The 21,742-nt window shown below is 41.2% G+C and overlaps 1 protein-coding gene across 1 annotated transcript in view; it reads right to left on the bottom strand.

Annotated features, from left to right (window-relative positions):
* The window catches only part of LOC306976800 (cadherin-2-like), a 194,241-nt gene that overhangs the window by 61,366 nt on the left and 111,133 nt on the right, over nucleotides 1–21,742 (bottom strand). Inside the window, exons 6-10 of the mRNA XM_079574881.1 lie at nucleotides 15,730–15,874; nucleotides 15,475–15,647; nucleotides 9,183–9,320; nucleotides 8,877–9,062; nucleotides 586–839 (exon numbers count right to left, since the gene is read on the bottom strand). Of these exons, the coding sequence (XP_079431007.1) occupies nucleotides 586–839; nucleotides 8,877–9,062; nucleotides 9,183–9,320; nucleotides 15,475–15,647; nucleotides 15,730–15,874 (896 nt within the window). The remainder of the gene's footprint in view (nucleotides 1–585; nucleotides 840–8,876; nucleotides 9,063–9,182; nucleotides 9,321–15,474; nucleotides 15,648–15,729; nucleotides 15,875–21,742) is intronic.

Here is a 21,742-nt window from a genome sequence, read left to right as displayed (position 1 = left end):
AATTCAATTGATTGCGATTAATCGTATTATATGTTTTGACCAAACTCACTCCAGTATCTGAGCAACATATGACCTGAAAGACAAAGCTTTTGTATTACCTAAATATTGTCAGCCAGGGGTCTCCAACCTTTGTACACATGAGGTACTTTTATGTAACAAAAGCAACAGAGAGCTACTTATGCATCAAAGACGCTCGACTAATGAAGCTATTTCAACAAACTTTAATTTTGTTCTTAAAATCTACTTGAAGTTCACAGGTTCTGATTCAAAGAAAATGTATCTAAAATGTGACTTATAAAGTGCGTGAGATCCCCGTTATAAGTAGTTGGGCTTTTCCCATAGAATTATCCAACTGAATATTTGGTTAATGAAATGTAGCAAATGCTTTAAATTACTGTGTTTTATGTCGGCTAAGAATTAATGATGAATATAATTATTAGAGAAAAATAAGCCACGATTAATTGCCATTAATATAAAAAAAATAATCGTTTGACAGCACTAATTACACAAGTTAATAGTTACCAAAGCATCTGCAGTAAAATGAATCACAAGCTTAACAAGAATGAATTAAAGCCTCGGCCTCACCGGACAGTCTGCCTCATGTAGCGGTCGGGGTCCTGGGCGGTGAAGGTGGTGAGCAGGGACCCCGATGGCAGCCCTTCCTCCAGCTTGATGGATTTGGGGTTGGGGCTGAACTCGGGCGCTTCGTTCAGGTCCAGGATGCGCACCGAGACCGTGGCCGTGGACTGACGGGGAAGGTGGATCCCCCGCGCCATGGGGATCTCGTTCTCCGCCTCCACGGTCAGCATGAAGGAGCGCGTCAGCTCGAAGTCTATGGGCTGCAACACACGAGAGACGGGAGGGATAAGCAGGTGCAAGTAGGAGTTTATTACCGTACATGCATTCAGTTTCTTACTATTACTTAGAAATTAGATGAAGTAAATAATCGATGGTTGTATCTCAAAATAACTGAAATATTAGGTGAAGTTATTTCGAGATGTTGCTAGTGATGGCCAAAAAACTCAGCGCTCCGGAGCTTGCATCGCTCTTCCTGAAGCAGATTGTTTCGAAACACTGCGTCGGAGCCTCTTTCAGTAACACCTGGTCACGTGACTGTCTCGAAAACTGCTTCATCCTGTGAGTTGCGTATCGTGTCTCAAAGCGGATCATCGGCTCAGAGCGTCTCACTGAGCTGCCTTTCGCGGCGAGACGCTAAACAATGGTGGTTTCCTCGTCCATATAGTGATAGACAAATAAACGTGCTGTAGCTATTTCACCCATTTCCCATTTAACCGCGTTCATGTGGAGAAAGTGGCTGTGAGCCAGAATATATTTTATATGTTATATATTTTCTTATTCTATACTCTATAAGTCCTGCTTTTGAACAGATACAAAAGCGGGCGTGGAGCTGATGAGGCGAGGGTACCATAAGGAGCTCCATCTACAGCAAATAGTACCAAAATGAGCTCTGACTGAATGAAGCAAAAAGATCGCACATTGAAGTCCTGCCTTTGAGCAGCAGAGCCACAGGTGACTGAGGCCCCGCCCACTGAGGCCCCGCCCACTGGAGCCCCGTGAAGCACAGACCACGTTACAAAGAAAATGACTCTAGTTTATCAGCCTATGATTGATTTGATCATTTAAACATCAATATCAAGCTGCAAATAATACAACTGCCACACGTCTTCTCTTCCACATGATTGTGTTGGTGCTTCAGTCGTGTTTATGAAAAGTCGCGATAATAAAGTTTGTCCACAAGAGGCCAGTGTTCAAACAGAATAAAACAGCTCAGAGACTTCGAAGCCTACACCACTTTTTTTGCTAGGAAAGCCTCAAAGTGTTACAAGGCTTCACTCGCCCATCACTAGATGTCGCACTATATTGCAAATGACTGCAGTCTTCTAAGTCTTGTTTGAACACCATTGTGCTGAGAAAACATAATTAACTCTATTCAGTGATGCCAGCGTTGCTCTAGTCTGATTACTTTTTTCAGTGACGAGTAATCTAACGCATTACAGCAATCAGATTAAGTTAGTTTTCCAGGTCACTGTGCGTTACTATTCTGTCAGCTTCCTTAGGAGAAAAATATGATTCTTTTTTCTTGCATAGGCGACAAGTCACATGTTCAGCCTGGAGACAATAGACTCGCCTGCACTTGATCCTCGACTGTGGAATACCCTTCCCAACCACAGGGGGCGCTACAGTCTATTGAGGTCTTTAAGAATAAACTACGTAAAGGCCCACTTATTTTGCTTTTTCTTAATATGCTTCATTGTTTATATGTGTTTGTGTTGTGTAGCACTTTGAGATGTGTTTCATGTGTAAAGTGCATACAAATATAATGTATTATTATTATTATTAAGAGGAAATACGTCACTATCCTCAATCTATGGCAGCATTGTTGATGTTGCTGTTAAAATGCACTTCCAATAACGAGAGTTTTGGCTAAACCCGTCATTTGTATTTTGAGGCGGGGGAGGTGATGTCGGCAGCTGATTCAAGCAACTAATAAAGTAACTTGTAATCTAACTTAGTTACTTTTTAAATCAAGTAATCAGTAAAGTAACTTAACTACTTTTTAAAGGAGTTATCAGAAATCCGTAATCAGATTATTTTTTCATGTAATCTGTGGCCACACTGACTCTATTTGGTAAAAAAATAAATAAAAATAAAGCAGTTATTTCATCAAAAGCACCATTCAAAGATATTTAGACATTCAAACCCTCTTTGAAAGCATCACTATTTTTGTTTCCCAAGACTGAGTTTACACCAGTCAAAGTGCGTATCTGGTGGTTACAAAAAGGGGCATTAGTATAAAAACATGTCAAAGTCACCAAATGGAAGACTTGATGTAGTAAACATAAGACGAGGAATATTAAAAATGACTCTTACACAATAGTGCGTCAAATCTAAAATCCAAAATAATAATAATTTCGGTTTGCTCTAGGCTTTACATGAAAAGCCCCTGAGCTATTTTTCGGCTGCTTCACCACGCACATATTAAAATCAACACATAAAAGAGCTTTTATACTTCTAGGCTGCAGTGTTGTGTTCACTAATGTAAAAACGTGGCCGTTGTATGTCTCTGATGAAATTTTAATGCTAGCACAATGTGCAGAGTGCAATATTCCGCGGCGCTGTCCCTTTGACCTTTTAAAAATCTATTGTGGTGCTTAAATATGGGTCAGGGAGTGTCAGGTGTTCGTTTATTGATTCATTTTTTATGTTTTGTCCTTCTTGGGGCACCTTGGGCAGAGGACGGTGCACCCAAGACAATTGCAGGTTAACAACGAGGCTAACAGTCTCCACTTTGCCTTTTAACGTGCTCGTCTTTGGAGAGGAGGAGAAAATAACCTTGTTAGGAAACGTACAAGTACAACCTAACAGGGGCATTCAGATAACAACTTTTAAGACTTTGGCAAACATAATAAAGCCTGTATATGTTTAACCGTGACACGATTCTTATGCAACGCCTTAAAGAACTAAAGAACTGGAAAATATTCGCTAAAACTGTACTTTTTTATCAAATATAATAAGATGTGTTTGTGTGTGTGTGCTAGAGTCTTTTATCGCAATGTTTTCTATTTTTATTCTGCAAAAAAGTATTACGCAGCCTCTGTCTTTCAGTTATCTGACTAAGGGACTATTCCTTAAAGGGACTATACAGAGTTTAAACAATTTAAAACTAAGCATTTCCTTCCTGTAATGTGTAGAATGAGCTCAGACCTGTTCACCACAACTGCCTCTGAAATCCTGCACTCAAAAAGTTGTTACTTCGGGTCTGAAGTGCCGTCGTGCACGAGCTTAATATAGAAGCTGCAGTTACACGTATGACCTGAGGTGGCAGTAGTGAGCATAAATGACCAACTTGCATCTAGTCTCTTTAAATGTCTAAATTAATAATCAAGTAAATGAATAGATGTTTTTACATGTTTTAGACACCTTTTTAAAACATGTTGCCTGTATCAATGTGTCAGTTTGACCTCTTAACCAACTGCAGTTCGACTTTACCCAAATCTAAAAGCTTGTGGACTGGAGCTTGCAGCCTCTAGGCCAGTGCAAGGCCTCATTTGAAAGCAAAGACCAACAAAACTCATCCTAACTGAGATTTTTCCTTGCCTTGTAACCGTGTTGTCATCACTTTTTCACATTCTTTTTCCAATCTAATTTTTGTTACTTTTTGTCTCGCTTTTGTGGCTTTTCTTGCTGCACTTTCATCTTTTTATTTTATTTTATTTTATGGTTTATTTGGTAGGGACAGTGCAAGTTAATGAACAAGCCACACCGGATTGTAGCCTTAGGCTAATTTTCATCCGTCGTCCCCATGCGCACTCTCAAACATCCTGGCCTATTGTACATGTTTTTAGTGGTAGGGGAAACCGGAGTACCCGGAGGAAACCTACGCAGACTCGGGGAGAACATGCAAACTCCACACAGAATGGCCCCGTCCTTGGTGGGAATCGAACCCGGACCTTCTAGCTGTGAAGCACAAGCACTAACCGCTGTGCGCGTTTTAGGGTGACCTTTTGTTGCACTTTCATCTTCTGTTGCTTTTTTGTCCAATTTTTGTGGCTTTTTTGGGTCACTTTTTGATGCTTTCTTGCATCGTTTCCATCCTCGTTTTATTCGCTGTTTAGACACTTTTTTCATGAAGCTTTCAGACCGGAGAAAAGGTGATTGGTTCAGGTGGGGCTAAAGCAGTATGAAGTAACTAATTGACCTTAATAAATCCTTTTCCTAGTCCCTCTGGGGGGAACACAAGTGTTTATGGGATGATTGGGGGGTCTTTCATCTACCCCTGGTGTCTCTGGCCAGAAAACCATGTTTGCAACTTGACTGCCACCGGACCGGAGCCACCAATACACACTAATGGAATCACGAAGAAGAAACTAACAGGCTAGCAGGCAAAGCTAACTGCGGGCTAGTGCCACTTAAACAGTATTTACAGCCAAGATTGAGTGAAAAAAATATCTCCATTGTGTAATTGGATGTACAATATACCTCTGTCCCTTTGTCTTTTCTGTCAGCGTAGTATTTACTACTTACTACTTACTATTATAAATAATGCAAAAAATGCAACATGCTACCATACCTGTTGTGGCGGTTATGGCCTCTAGGGGCATGTGTTACTTAATTCTGCTTTAAGAGGTTAAAATATTACTATTGCTGAGTTCAGGATATATTTTTAGTGACTTCAGAAGACAAGAACCTTGTATGTTAATACTATACAGAGCTCCTGGAGGAAACCTAGAAACATGAAAAAAAAAGTCGCCATCCAGGGGTTGAACTGGGACCTTCTTGCTGTGTGGATACAGCGCTAGCCAGTGTAAAACTATTACAAACGATTTTGGCTTCTCAAATGTGTTCCAGAGTTTGATGTCAGGTGCCCTTCCAGTAGCATCGAGCCACATGTTTTAATAATGTGTAAAACCATGTGTGGGCACAAAGACAGTGCACAGCCTGAAGAGGTTCAAACCAGCTTTTGAATTACAATGACATGTTAATAAGTTGAATGTGTCCAACAGGCTTTCACTCAATTATTCGACACTGAGGTGAAGTGATGAAAGATTTTTCAGATTGCACATCCTTGAACAAGAAAATGATTATGCTCATAATAAAGTCATAGAATAGGATGAATACTATTGTAACTGTCAGAGTTTTGTGTGATATAACAGTAACTTGATGGTGTGGTTATGCATTAGTCTTATATAGAGCTTGGGACATTCCACTGTTACCATGGAAATCCGCCATCTTTGCAGCATTACTATGTAACTTCTTTACCTTAATAAATCCTTTCCATAATCCCTGTGGGGGTTATACAAGTGTTTATGGGATGATTGGGGGGTCTTTCATCTCCCCCTGGTGTCTCTGGCCAGAAAACCACAATTGCAACTTGACTGCCACCGGGTCGGAGGCCCCAGTACACACTAATGGAATCACGAAGAAGAAGGTAACAGGCTAACGGGCAAAGCTAACTGAGGGCTAACGGCGATTAAACAGTATTTACAGCCAAGATTGAGTGAAAAAAATGATCTCCATTGTGTAATTGGATGTACAATATCCACTTTATCTCCCTTTGTCTTTTCTGTCAGCGTAGTATTTACTCTCACGGACAATTAATTAGTAAAAAAAATGTAGCACGCTACGACACCTGCAGTGGCGCTTATGGCCTCTAGGGGCATGAGTTACTTAGTATTGCTTTAATGTGAACAATGACTCCAGTACTTTAACTTTTAAAATCTCCATTAGTTTATAGTTGCTGCTAATCCCATGATGCTTAGCGGTATGTCATCACATTCCCGAACTCTAGAGCGCTTTTCCAAATGCTCAAAGCCGCTTTTCAATTCTGTTCTTTATTCATTCACTCCATACTGAGCGGTGATAAGCTACGTTAGTAACAACAGGTGCCCTGGGGTAGACTGACAGAGGCTGCCACCACCAACCACTCCTTTCACCCATTGTACATGTTTTAGTAGTAGAGGAAACCAGGGGAAACCTGCGCAGACCAGGGGAGAACATGAATACTCCACACAGAAAGGCCCCGTCAGACAAGGAAAGTTAGTTTTAATTATGTTTGTCTTGTATTTTAGCTTCATTTTAAACACAACACATGACTAACTACTGAATAATGTTAGTTTAGCTGGTCACTTTGCAATAACTTTGTAATAGCAGGGCACAAATCAGAGATCAAATGCCTGTTAAAGTACTCTGGAAATGTGAAAAATACTCTCAATCCCTATTAGCAGAACACAAGGCCATGATGAACAGTACAACACTGGCATTATTACAAACTTTGTAATAAAGCATGCTATTACCATAAGTGCTGCAATGTCTTTTTAAAGCTGATAGCATGCTTAAAAACATGACCTTTCCCACAGCTGCAGGGCATTTCAACGGCGTCTCTCGCCTCCTCTCACGCTCAAATACAGTAGCAGCTGCAAACGCCCTTGGTCCGCCATCAAAAATGCTATATATAAACCTCACGGGCTGAGATACATTACAAATATTTGATCAGGGGCATATCTTAATATAAAATCCTGACATACAGCTCCCTTAAAAGAATGCGCCGCAGTAAATATTGATTTCTGGGATTTTGAATGTGGACTCCGACCTTGAGGGGGCTGAAGCGGGGCAGGCCCGCGGGGAGCGGACAGAAACGGCCCATCTCCTGAGACTGGACCGAGAGATGGAGAGGGGCAGCGCTCTGACATGGTTTACGGTCTGTGTAATGTGCAGCCAAGACAAGGCTCCGCGCCAACGAGTGGGATGGGTGTCTCGGCTCGGGGTAGCCCAGCCTTGGCCTTTCTGGCATCTACGGTGCAGTTTAGGATGCGAGGAAGGGGCCGGGAAGGAGCGCTCTTGTAGGGTGAGAATATACGTAGCATGTAGCGTAGTGATCATTTTTGTTTCATATCGCGGCAATGCTGTGAAGGCGAGACACTGCAGGCGAATTAGGGAAAAAATCTATATGTTTGGAGACATCAATTTGAAACTTTTGCTGAACATTACAAATATGAATATGAGAAAACAATGTATACATGCGTTTCACATAGTTCCGGCGGGCCATTTTGAATACCGAAGTAGCATTATGCAGTACTACAACATGTAACAATATCTCTACTCAGGATGAAAATGAAAGACAACTGATTGACAGTTGCATTTTTGTGAACTCGTAATCATTGCTCAGGAAGATAACAGTAAAAACACGTTTATGTGATAAAACCAGCAAACGTGGCACAGACGTAGCTGCTCTGTCTGTCGATCTAAAGCAGGATTTACTAAAGATCTGCTTCATTTTTACAGTTTGTCATGTCAACAGAGTCTCCGTCTGAGTCAGTGTTTAAGCTGCTCAAGACGTTAGCATGCTACCGGTTAGCAACTGTCAATCAACTCTCAGTGGCTTCAACACGATAAACACGTGTGTGGCTCACATCTGGTTTAGGGCTTTCTCTTGGAGAGGTCGGAGCTGAGCTGTTGAAGCTAAATGCTAACCGGTAGCATGCTAACATCTTGAGCAGCTTAAACACTGGTTTCTTCACATAAACGTGCGTCTCTAGGGCTGTGTTTTTACTGTTATCCCTGAGTAGAGATATTGTTACATGTTGTAGTACTGCATAATTCTACTTCGGTATTCAAAATGGCCGCAGGTTTTCTGTCATTTGTTTTTGCCTAAAAAACAGGTCTGGGCCCTATGGTAACACACATTTCTGGCCTCCCTACATTTTTTACAGATAAGATACACAGATTGAGTGCATGAGGGGCCCTTATAAATTTTACTTGTGTAAAAAAAAAAAAAGTGTCAGCTCGCCTGAGCCCTAAGAATCGTCCTAACCTTCCACCCCATTACGACGCCCATGTCCATTTGTATCAATTTCATGAACAGACTAGTTTTCGAGCATTTCTGTGACAATGACCCTGAAAAATGACCCTGCATGTTGTGAAAAAAGCCGATAAACTCGTCCTCCTGAAGAATTGGAACATTACAAACATGTTTAAAAGTTAGGCATGAGTTTGGACACAACCAACGTATTCATTTAGTGGCTTTCATTGTGACAATAAAAACATTTAAGTGAGAGGCCGAAAGTCGTCTGTTACCAACACTGTAGACTGAAATGGGATCTTTCTGACGAGTATTGAGACTGCGGTTAGATTTGCAAATTATATTTGTCCATGAGCATTACCATATGAAAGAAAGCTGACATATCTCTCTAGCCATCCATCCATTTTCTTCCGCTTAAATGGAGCGGGTTATGGAAGCAGTGCAGCCAGATCATCGAGGTGCACAGGAGAGATGCGAACGCCGCGGACCTGACCTCGCTCAATTTGAAGGAGCGGCGACTTCGCCTTCGGTACCGCCGTGCGTAAAAAGCTCTCACCTTGACCACGGTGAGCAGGCCCTCGTTGGTGGTGGGGTCTGTGGGGACGGAGAAGCGCCCGGTGGGGTCTCCGGCGATGATCCGGTACACGGCGCTCCAGGCGGCCGTGTGAGGCTGGTCTTTGTCCGTCACCGTCAGGTTAGCCACGATCACGTTCACGCGGTTCTCGTGCACCTCGCCGAAAAACTGAGGGAGATGTTTTACAGCGGATGTGAGTTACAGACAAGGCTAAATTTGAACGTATCTGATATCCAGTGATTTAAGACGGTAAATGATCTCGTAAAGCGGATATTGTTGCAGCCATACCGTGTCGGTGGTGAACTCCGGAGGGTTGTCGTTGACGTCGGTGATGCGGATCACTGTTGTGGCCGTGTTGGAGAGACCGTACGTGGGGTTTCCCTCCATGTCTGTGGCCTGGATGATCAGCGTGTACTGGGTCACTTTCTGCAGAGCAAAGACAACACAACCTTCAGTACTCATAATCACAAACAGATTCATATGCAGACACTGGAGGCAAAGTGTCTGAAGTGAAGTGTCTTGCCCAAGGCTACGCTGATGGTCAATCAAACCACCAACCAAACCCAGCTGTCGGTTGATAAGTGAATGATTCTACCAGTTTAGGGGCACCACTGCAGGTGAATAAGGAAAAAAAGATCATTGAGAGATGTCAATTAAAAGATATAAATATGAGGGGAAAATATAGTGCAAGTTTACTGCCATATGATGTTTTCAAATAAAAATTAAGGCATTATTTGCATGAAAACTGCCACAATTTTCAGCAATAAAATCAAGATAAAGGATGGAGCCAGGTTTGAATTTATAGTTTTATTTAAATAATACTTCCAAATATTTTTTCAGAGTGGATATTACGTTTAGTTTTTGAATAAGTTATTTATAAGTGAAAAAATCTGTAATAATGGGAAAATTCCACCTTGCTTTTGTGATGGCTTCAATTGTTTTGTGATTTACCAGCCTGGATTTCCAAGTTACTCAAAGCGCTACACTGTCGTCAATATTCATTCAGCCACAGCTGCCCTGGAGTAGACGGAAACGAGGCAAGCAGTCTGTGCCATCGCAAAATTTACATTTTCTCTAATTATTCAAAACCTACTTTAACAAATGCTGAATTATGAATATAGTTTTCTACTAAATAATGATACAAAGACATGGGGAGGAGCAAAGTGGTTCAACAGCCCATAAATACATGAATAACGGAGAATGCTAACTTGATGCTACATGTTAGCATCGGGCTAATGCTAACTGTTAGCTAGCGCTTGCTACAACTGCCGTCTTTTCACTTCTACTGGACAATCTGCTGTGAGAAAATATCCATATGGGCCCGATTTACACTTGACTTTATTTATGTGATAAATAAGTTCATATTCCACCAGAAAATGGCTAAAAAAAGTGAAAAATTGTGTTTCTCTAAAGATTCTATTTTCCCCCTCGGCGAAGCCACGCCCCCTTCTATGACGAGATGCTGTCTGTATCTATTGCTTCTCTTCAGATCGATAATTTTATAAAACCATGTTAGAGGCCTGGATGCATCAGCTGTCGCCTCCCATTCACCAAAACATCTGGCGAAAATAAACAATAACTGCGGTCGCTCGTACAGTACATGTATTTAGTGGTAGGGGAAAATATGGAGGAAACCCACACAGACACGAGGAGAACATGCAAACTCCACACAGAAAGCCTCCGTCCAGGTGGGAATCGAACCCAGGACCTTCTTGTTGTGAAGCACCAGCGCTAACCTTTATCAGGCAAGATATGCGACATTACAAAATCCCTGAACAAACCTTAAAAATACCAAAGACGGGAAAGTTTGGAGTATATTGGAGCAGCTAATGAGGAGATACTGTTTCGAGAGTGAAAAGAAAAAATAATTTTGAGAAGATTTTGTGACATGAATACTGGAAAGATTAGCTGTTTTTCTTCGATTGATAAGACACCAAATGCCGCCGGCTGAATGAATGGATTTCTCATAAAAATGACTCTTTTGTCAGAACATTCAACACAAATTCTTGGTTTGCACACAGTTCCTAAAATCTTTCAAAAACAAAACTGTGACATTCGAGACTGAACAAGACTGTTTCCTATTATTATCTGATTTTTTTTTTTTCTTGGACTATTTTTCCAGCAGCTTCTCAAAAAAGTTCCCTTTAGACAACAAAACTATATCTATTACTGCAGTCATAATATTTCAGTAGATGGTTGCCAAAGTATCCTGAGCGTACAATGTTGGCTGACGAGGACTATTTATCTGATATGTCTCAATTTGATCCAAAAAATCATCTTATTCCGTGGACTATTTTTACATTTGTCGAGATCCTATTTCGAAGCTCTGGCAGATATTGGTATCCGCTCGACGACTGCCCATAGATGACAGCAGTTTTCAATAAGAGCGTCCGTGGGTCTTTGTCAGTGTAAATGTTTATGTGGAGATGAGCCAGTGCCGCGAAAGCTTTGCCAAACGCTGACAGGTGAAATAAAAGAAGCCGCTCTCGGCGCACGGCGGATAAACAAACCGTCTTCAAATAGGGACTGCCTCCACTGTACAGCTCAGACAATATGGGTTAGAAACTTCACAATGTCACACAATACATTCGCACCACAGCGAACAATTTAAAAATAACAAGCTTCAAGTTCTTCGGTTTGAAAACAGATATATAGGAAGTGTCTATAATAATCCTAACCGCGGTCTGAACTTACCTAATGCTTTCCGAACATCCTGATTCTTCACGGAGATGTGTTTAATAAGCCGGTTTTATAACTTTTGGGTTTGCAATTGCTATAAATAGTTTAAATGCACAGCAGCTCGTAGTGTGTCTGTGTATATAATATACTGTAAACACATCTCACGACATTGTAAGACAGGGGTGTGGAACTCGTTTGGGTCACAGGCCAAATATATTGTAAAGGACTGTGACCTAATAAATAGCAATGGTTTAAACTTGTTGCGCTTTATCAGCCTGTGTCACATGTTTCTCAGAGAGAGTTATTCATTCACTCCACACTCGATGGCAGTAAGTAGCCACAGCCGCCCTGGGGAGACTGACCATTTACCACATGGCTATAATATGCTGTTAATATCCTTATCTCTGATTATGACTGTGCCCTCTGCTGGACACGTGTGGAATTCTTTCTTTTTTTTTATAATTTAAGCTGCCCCCTAATGGTTGGAGTGAGCATTCAGGCCATTTCTTTAAAAATCCATAACCCCGCACAGGAATGGGCTAGAGACTTCCTTTTTTTTTTTTTTTTGCATACTCAGAATTTCATGGTCTAAAAAGGGCCACATTAAATCATCATCACTGTAGATTTGGGTAACGAAATGGTAAAACTCACAACAGAGTAAGGGAGGTGTGGAGTGAGGATAGAAATCCCAAAAAGGCATTGTAAATTCTTCCAAACCAGAAGCTAGGTAGGGCTGCAACTAATGATTATTTTGTAATCGATTAATCTATCGATTATTTTTTACGAATTATTGAGTAATCACTTGGCTGTGAATGGTGTGGGAAAATTGTATTTTTTCTATTGTTTTTAATGACATGTAGCTTAAGTGGCGCTGCTTGAAGATGTGTTGACGGAGTAAACTAAAGGGAAATGTTTGTTGGAGGCTATATTCATGAAATTTACAATGAACAAAATGTACACAGACCCTAACTATATAAACAAAGTAGGATTTAATCAAAAATACTAAATTTGTATGTAATTTTTGCTCCATTTTAGTCTGTGTGAACCAGAAAACGATTAATCAATTACTAAAATAGTTGTCGACAATTTCAATAATCTATTAGTCATCGATTAATCGATTAGTCATTTCAGCCCTAAAGCTAGGAGTGAGTCACCTGACAACTCCCAACACTTCTTTACATACATTTGGGTCCTGGAGGGCATCACTTGTATTGGCACATATGAGGTGGAGGACATGAGTTGTGTTATATCCCAGAGGCCCAGTGCTCATCATACACGAGATTATCTGGCAACCATAACTCAAGAAAGTGCAATCAGAGCGGTATAAAACGCATCAGACACACCTGGTGGTTGTGTTGTGTAATTGCATCCAATTAATTATCTGATCAGAATAGAATTTGCAGTTGCTATAGTGGGCCAGTGTGGTGCAATATGGGCCTGTTCACTCATCTGGTCCGTCTTGCTGGCCCAAAAGAACATCGGCCCACCGGGAAAAGCAATGATGGTGCTCCCGATGGCCAGTCCAGCCCTAGATACCCGCTCTTCAGGAATTTTTGACAAAATATAAAACAAAAAAAGCCCATCAGACTTCTGGTTAAATATTGCTCAAACCAGTGTTTCCCAACCAGGGGTACGGGGTACTTGAGCATTTAGCAGGCGGTACTTGGGGTTATTACAGATAAGAAAAAAACAAGTAGTATTTCTATAATTTTCAAAGGAAAGTTGATTTTAATTTCTCAGTACAAAGATTGGGATATTTTAGCTTCATTTTGAATACAACACTCCAGTAGATATTGAACAAATGATTGCCAAACTCCTCGGGGTATGAGATACTCGGCGTTTAAATGTGAGACAAAAAAGGCTGGCTTAACCAACAAAAAAAGCATATAAAAAACGAAGAATTTTCGATTACTTTATGCAGGGTCCTGTAATTTAAAACAAAAGTCTGCCAAAGTGAGCCAACACTTGTTCTTGGACCTTAATTTCCCACCAACAAATGTGTTCTCACCAAAAATAACCAGCAACCTGCCCTGTTTGGCTCGTTCCAGTGAAAAGTCAGGCCACATTTTCTCACCACAGCCAAATAGTCCTTCTGTTGCAGCCTCCCTTCAGAACAGCAAACCTATTAGCACAATGAGGCGACTGGAGATAATTGGAGATAATTGTCTCCATCATAATTAACACTTTGTGATTCACCGAGAACCTTTGAGGAAAGTTTTTCAGTGTTGACGGGCAACGCACAGACCAACTCCGCCAAACAGAAGTTGTTTTTTACATGTCATACAAGTTTAGTCATGACTGAGATCAGGTTTAGGTCCATTTTAGTCCAATGGTTGTCATGAGCAACCAAGAAGGAAAGGACAGAGGAAGTACGACTGTACAGCTTGACCCACAGATAGTACGACTGTACAGCTTGACCCACAGATAGTACGACTTTACAGCTTGACCCAATATGATAAAGAGTGATTTAATGTTATCCTCTAACTCTGTCGGCTTAGGCAATAACACCTCCGCTAAAATCTGAAACAAGTTGTTGGTTAAGAGGGCGGGGTCACTGGACACTCTCAGAGGAGCAACAGAACTGTCCATCTCATCTCCATGCGCTGCAGGACCAAGCGATTTAGGAGATCCTTAATCTCTACTGCAATTCCATTTTATTCATTGTTAAAGAGACTAGATGCAAGTTGATCATTTTTGTACTCACTACTGCCACCTCAGGTCTTACGCATAACTGCAGTCTCTATATTAAGCTCGTGCATGACGGCATTTCGGACCCGAATTAACACCATTCTGAGTGACAGGGCAGGATTTTAGAGGCAACAGGTAGGAACAGGAACTGGTCTGAGCTTATTCTACACATTACGACATTGCTGAAACATGTAAGGGGAGGAAAATACTTAATTTTAACATTTTTAAACTCTGTATCGTCCCTTTAAAGGAGCCATCTTTGATTTTTTTAATGTTCTGTTGTTCTTATTGTCCTTTAGTGCAGTGGTTTTCAACATTTTGGAGCCGCGACCCCCATTATAACAGGTAAAGGGGTTTCTGCCCCCCCGCCCGGGTCACACCGTGAGAAACAGGAACATAAGCCTACATAATTCTTAAAAAACAAACGACTGAAATAAACTACGAACAAATAATGGCATTCTGGTCAAATGGCAAACACATGCTACAATAAAACATTACATTATATGCCAATGAAAATATGTATGTTTTATCTAAATGATCTGGCGACCCCCCAAATTTCTCTCGCGACCCCATTGGGGGTCCCGACCCCCAGGTTGAGAACCACTGCTTTAGTATATGGTAAAAGCAGACATGTATCCAAAAAACAAAGCCTTTTAAACTACAATATAACTAAAATAAAATGTAAGGCTAGTAGGCATTTTTTACAGTGAAGTGACAGTTTTCCCTGAAAGTTGTGAAACCTGGTTTAAACTCAGTCCCTGTGACAAATTTTAATGTTGTAAATGCATTAGGAAAGTTTGAGATGAGTTTGGCCCAGAAAATAGCAATTTGAAATTTGAGTGACCCTGTTTCTTTGTACAATCAGGTATAGCTCCTTTAATGTAAATGTGAGCATCTACTACATCTGCGTAAATTCAGATTCAGCTTTGCTCTTGTCCAAGTGGAAATTGGAAATTCAAAACAAAATTAATTAGAGATACTTGAAACATTTTTGTGAATTAATAGAGCAGTAAATCCCAACCTGTCTCTCATTGGCTCAAACCTGACAAACTACTGGATTTTACGAAAAACAAAGTAATTTATAGTTATCACATCAGAATCAATATGAATCATTCCTTCAGTGTTGCCTATCCAGCTCGTTTGGACCTCCATTTTCAGAAGCTTGTCTCTTTTCCCTCTTGGTCAGATCTTCCCCCGGTCCACTGAGACTCACCTCTCGGTCCAGCCCGGCGGCCACAGTGATGATGTCCCCCGTGCGGTTGTTTATGGTGAACATGTTGGAGGAGGGGCTCTGGGGATTCTGGGACAGGATCTTGTACCGGAGCATCCCGTTGGCCGTCTTGGGGTCGTCTTTGTCCACCGACGTCACCGTCATCACGAAGGAACCTGCAGGAATCAACGCACCGTCAGTCAGATTGTCGGTAAAGAAAGACACAAAGTTGCATTGAGACATGATCCAGTTTTGTACCAGGTTTGGAGCCTTCGGGCACGGATCCGTTGAAGATGCTGTGGGTGAACTCCGGTCTGTTGTCGTTCTGGTCGATGACGTTGATGACGATGTCGATGGGGTTCTCCACCTGGTTCCCGTTCAGGTCCACGGCATGAGCTCGCAACTGCACACAAAATAAACAGGTACATTTAACACATTTATGAACAATAATACTGGGCTACAAGCACGTGAGCGTCACATGACTTCCGGGTGGATCCTCAGGAGAAGACGAAGAATTTTCTCCAGCTTTAACCAAATCCAAAAGCTTCTCGACTGGAGCTCACAGCCTGTAGGCCTCATTTGAAAGCTAAGACCTACAAAACTCATCCAAGCTTTTCCCTTGTTTTTGTCATCATGTTTTAGATCAGAATCAGAATAGTTTTTATTGTTTGAAAACAGCCTCACAAACTAGGAATTTTTCTCGGTACAATGGTCTAACATAGAACGTATAACACAGATTTTTGTCATGTTTTTGTTGCTTTTTTTTTGCAGTGTTTTGACTGCATTTCGTTTTTGTAATGTAATTTAAAGGGCCTAGACGCCAGTGTTAATTTCGTCGACTAAAATATTTAGTCTTAATTTTAGTCAAAGTGATGTTTTTACCGAGTAAAATTGGACTAAAAGTAAATTAAAAGTTTTTCATGAGACTAAAACTATGACTAAAATGTCCAGATATTTTAGTCGACTAAAATAAGACTAAATAAAAATGAAAAGGAGAGACTGAAATCATCCAAACTTCTTTGACAGTCTGAAAAAGCCTCAGATCATTTAAATTCACTGCCAAATGAACAGGTTTGTGCTTTATTCATGTGGGAGCAGCTCCATGAAGTCGAGGACCACGATTAAATATGATTATAATGAATATTATAAATATAAGTCGACTAAATTAGTCTTAATTTTAGTCGACTAAATTGACATGCAATTTTAGTCGACTAAAACTAGACTAAAATTGGAACGTTTTTTTTTAACTAAATCTTGACTAAAATTTAATTACATTTTAGTCAAAAGACTACGACTAAAACTAAAATAAAATATGTTGTCAAGTTAGCCATTTTATACTCACTACTGCCACCTCAGGTCATCTGTGTAACTGCAGCTTCTATATCAAGCTCGTGCATGACGGCACTTCAGACCCGATGTTACACAGTGCAGGATTTTAGAGGCAGCTGTGGGCAACAGGTCTGGGCTCATTCTACACATTAGGACATTGTTGGAACATGTCGGGGGAGGAAAATACTTAATTTTAACATTTTTCAACTCCGTATAGTCCCTTTAAGCCACAAAGCCACAACAATGTGACCAAAACAGGTCTAAAAAGCAACAAAAACGGGATGAAAAAATAACCAAAAAGCACTACACTGGTGTAAGCTCCAGTCGAGAAGCTTTAAGATTTGGGTAAAGCTTAACTAAAGAAAAAGTGCTCGGTTAAGGTGGGGGTTAAGAGGTTAAAAACATTGCGTCAGGAGAAAAGTTCAACTTCTTTGCATTGGCTTTTAATTCAAGCTGAGCCACACACTTTGATTATGCTGCAGTTTTTATTTGTTCTATTTTACATTTTGCACAGTATTTGTAGTCCTAGATTCTTGTTTTATTATTCCGTTAAGTATGCTTTTGTGTTGTTTGTATTGTTGCATTTAATATGGAAAGCACTTTGGGAGAGTACTCTGTTTATAAATGTGCTATATAAAAAAAACTTGACCTTGGCCTTAAAGAATTCACTGGAGGAAACGTCCCTGCTAAACACAAAAGAAAAAATAAAATAGCACCAAGATTTTGAACGAGCCGCTCCTTTAGTAAAAAAAAACAAAATACATTTTTTAGTTGTCTAACCTTAACCCCTGCCTGAACCGAGCGCATTTTCTCCAGCTCGGCTCTACCCAGGTCACAGCCGACAGAGAGATTGTAGCAGAAGAGCTGAACAACGTGTTTGGAAGTGGATTTATTCACCACGGATTATGTGGCGCCGCTTCCTCATGAAGAGCCTTGAGAGCAAAGCAGCGACAGCGGGAGAGAGCCCCGTAACGCATTGTGCCGTTGTGCGGAGGTATCCGGACACGGCTTATGCTGGCGGTGGCGCTGCAGCCGCACTATGGGGCGACTCGTTACATTCTCCCTCAACCCAAAGTCCCACATCAGCATTTCAGCTAAAACGCTAACGTTGACTTACTGCTATAGAGCTGTGGGAGACGGTCACGCAGGTGAGTCAGAGGTTCGAAGAACTGCTGCCTTTGGAGACACTTTTTCCTGCACGTTCCGCAAACAGGAAAACTGTCTCTATCAACTGTCCTTCGGCTTTCTTAAAATACCCAAAACATGTCCAGACTTCAGGCTCGGTCTCTGAGGCTGATAGATCCTGCACGCTGTCGTGTCGGACATGATTCCAGCTTCGAGAACGTTTTCGAGAAAGTTTTGTTTTGGTTGTAGCTACAGAGTGCACGTGCGCGGCCACTTCAGCAGATGAGACGGCGGCTCATGAGGCTCACTAAACCGCGGGCTCGGTAATCCAACGCGGTAAAATATTTTTTCAAAAACAAGACAATAATTATTATTGTCAACATTTTTACCGGGTTTTACCGCTACACCGGCAACCGTGCCATCCTTAGTTGTGTCCCCACATTTTCATTGCTTTATCTGACTTTATTGCCACTTCTCTGTTGCATTTTTGTAACTTTTTCATCACCTTTTTTTTGTCGCATTTTCATCCTCGTTTTCATCCTGATTTCGACACTGATTTTCCACCACTAATTGGGATTGCTCTGTTATAAAAGCACAACCATTTTTTTTAAATTTTACCCACAACTGTTTGAAAGTGACAGCGAGGAGTGAAAACTGTGAGACAATTAAGCACAAAAACAGATCGTGGCCCAGTTTGACCCCGTCTACAACGGAGACAGGATTATTCAGTCCATCTGCATAACACCACACGACTCACTGTCACCGAAATGACTGCTTCTAAATAAATATGTTTTGTTTTTTTTAATCAATGTCTGCGCCTCATTGACAGACGGATGAGTCAGAGGCAGTGCCATCGTTTCACTGCGTGTACCAACGGCGCGCTGGGTAATCGGGACAGTTGGGATGTTTCCCGTTGGGCCGCGATGGGACTCTCACAGTTGAGCTATTATTGGCCTACAGGTATTTAACTGGGCTGCAGCAAAAGCTATTTATTTTGTTTTACAACAGATGAGAGGCATTATTAAAGTTACTGACGTATAAAAATGAAAACATCGGCAAAAGGGACGTGTACCGAAAGACGTTTAACACCCCTCTGTGGATATTTGCTGGGCTCAATGTGGGACAGTTAAGGCTTAAACCCATCCATCGATCCAATACCATGCTGTGTTTTCCTTATAAAGTACCCACAGGCTTGAGCCACCGCTTTTTTAACTCTGTGTGGCTAATGCTACAGCTAATAAACCCTGGCTGCACTCAGGGGCACAGAGAAAGTATTCATGTTACCACTCTGACGCCTTCATTTAGTCTGAAAAGTGGGAGCGGAACTCGAGTGGAGTGCAGGGACTGTGTTAATAATGTAACAGCCACAGCTCTTGGGTTTAGCGGGTTTTTACAGGCTTTGCTTTTGTTTTTACTCATGCCATGTAGTACTGGACTGGTACTCGGTAAGTACATACGTCTACTTTCTATCCTACACTCCAAAAAATGAACTTCTAGATTAGTTTAAATGTCTTAAATTTGAGTTGTTTTGACTAGTTAAAGGTGCGTCATGCAACTTTTTATATATAAAAAAAAGTTAATTTACCTTGTAGGGACCCAGCGGGTGTATGAGTGGTCCGCATGGCGCCTTTGCTTTCGATCACGGTGGTCTCTATGATGCTCTAGGATCAATTGTTTTGTAGGTTTTCTGGTGAGAGGGTCCATCAGCAGTGGAAAACCTCCTAAACGATTGATCCTGGAGCATCATAGAGACCACCGTGATCGAAAGCAAAGGCGCCATGCGGACCACTCATACACCCGCTGGGTCCCTACAAGGTCAAACACACACAATATCAACTTTTTTTCCACATAAAAAGTTGCATAATGCACCTTTAAGATTTGGTTGGGCATTTTGCTGATTTCTGGAGATAGTTTTTTTTGTATTTCAAGCAGTTCTTATATTTGAAGAGGTTTGTGGTGCTAGGCTAGTGCAAGGCTTGCGCATTTCTATGGTATCAGCTAGCCTGCATTAAAAACAGTGTGACCCGCTCCACAGAGCACCTGAGGCAAATCACTTATAACACCAGATTAACCATATAAATGTCTGTGTCCATAGAATAACTTTTGGAATATAACTGACCTTGCATCACATGAATGATCGCATTTTGAGGGACTATTTTCTAGCAGATCACGTCCTTTCAAGTGTTTATAGATCTGACAAATGCAAATTTGTGATTTTACATATTATCTTTCCCCTCCCGCTGAGCTGTGTGGGAGATGCAACAGTTAAGTTCGTTTGTGCAGGTCACATGCTGCAGAGAAGCACAGAAAGGCCTTGTGAAGGAGAATATGAATGGTTTATTTAAAGAGACTAGATGCAAGTTGGTCATTTTCATACTCACTACTGCTACCTCAGGTTTTAAGCGTAACTGCAGCCTCTATATTAAAGGGATATTTCAGGATTTTTGACATAGGGCCTCATTTCCTAGTTATCCAGAGTGTTGCTGATTTCTGGAGTGATTTGCCTCAGGTGCACTGTGGAGCGGGTCAGACTGTTTTTAATGCAGGCTAGCTGATACCTTAGACATGCACTAGCCTTGCATTAGCCTAGCGCCACTCTTCAAATATAAGAACTGCATAAATTACAAAAAAAAAGTAATCTCCAGAAATCAGCAACACTCTGGATAACTAGGAAATGAGGCCCTATGTCAAAAATCCTGAATAATCCCTTTAAGAAAAAGGTTGTAAAGCTATATTCAGTCACGTGAAGCCATGGTGTAAATACCATCTTGTAAATGGTCATTTCTTCCATGGTCGGAGGCTTCGGGTCTGTATGGTCTATTTGGTTTTGCTGGTGTTTCCTTGTTGTTGTTTTGTTCCTTCGTTACTCCACTATGTTCTTGTGAAATGATCATTTTAATTGCATCTAAAAATAAATCTAAATCTATTTTCATTCTTGCTGAGCAGCAACGGCGCAGAGTTTTTCTTTTACAGCAGTGGCGCCGCCTGAAGTGAACTTGTGCAAACGTCTGGGTGCAAGTCTCTCAGTTCGATGTGTAGGCATCATTAGAACCAGTGAGAGATGTCCTCAAACCAGCAAAGTAAACTTGGCCCAAACAGGAAAAAAGTCTAAACGTGTGAAAACTGCAAGATTTATATTCTCAATTCATTTAAACCCATGCTTGATATTTAGTTTTTTTAGTGGACCAACAATATGGAGCCTCAATATCGAAAGACAGATCTTCTTCATTTAGAATAGGAATAGAAATCCCCCAAAAGTATAACCATCCCTGACTCACTGCCCTCATCCATGTATTGACTGATGTTTCCAGCGAATGCCGTTGAAATATGAGATTTATGTAATTGGTGCCGGTCAGCAGAGCCGCCTGGTGCAATCGATGGGCCCAATAAGTCACCGCTTTACGGACGATGTATCAGCGGAAGAGGCACTTTGAGATCCTTATGAATAAACATCTCCGCCTCGAGCCCCGACGACTACATCCAATTCATTAATATTCATAAAGATGCAAATTAGCAGGTCGTGACTCCGTTCCGAGGGGCTTGATACTGTAAGCAAACTGCGGGGGCCCTTTTGGCTTCCATAAAACACACGCACAAGTGGGAGCAACAGATTAAAGGTGCTGCATCATGCTTTATTCAAAAAATTTTTTTTTAAATGCTTCATATTGTTTTGGTTGTTTCACGTCGTATAAGTGTGGGAAATTAGGCAAATTTAGCACTCATGTCTGTGCAGAGAGAGGTAAGCTGTATCCGAATGTCCACACTATTCCCTAACCCCTCATTCACTACATAGGCCCGCACTATATAGTCACTGTAT

The sequence above is a fragment of the Gobius niger genome, assembly GCF_951799975.1.
Source record: "Gobius niger genome assembly, chromosome: 17".
NCBI classification, from domain to species: domain Eukaryota; kingdom Metazoa; phylum Chordata; class Actinopteri; order Gobiiformes; family Gobiidae; genus Gobius; species Gobius niger.
Note: the sequence above shows the minus strand (reverse complement) of the source record. Positions and strands in the feature narration are given on the sequence as shown.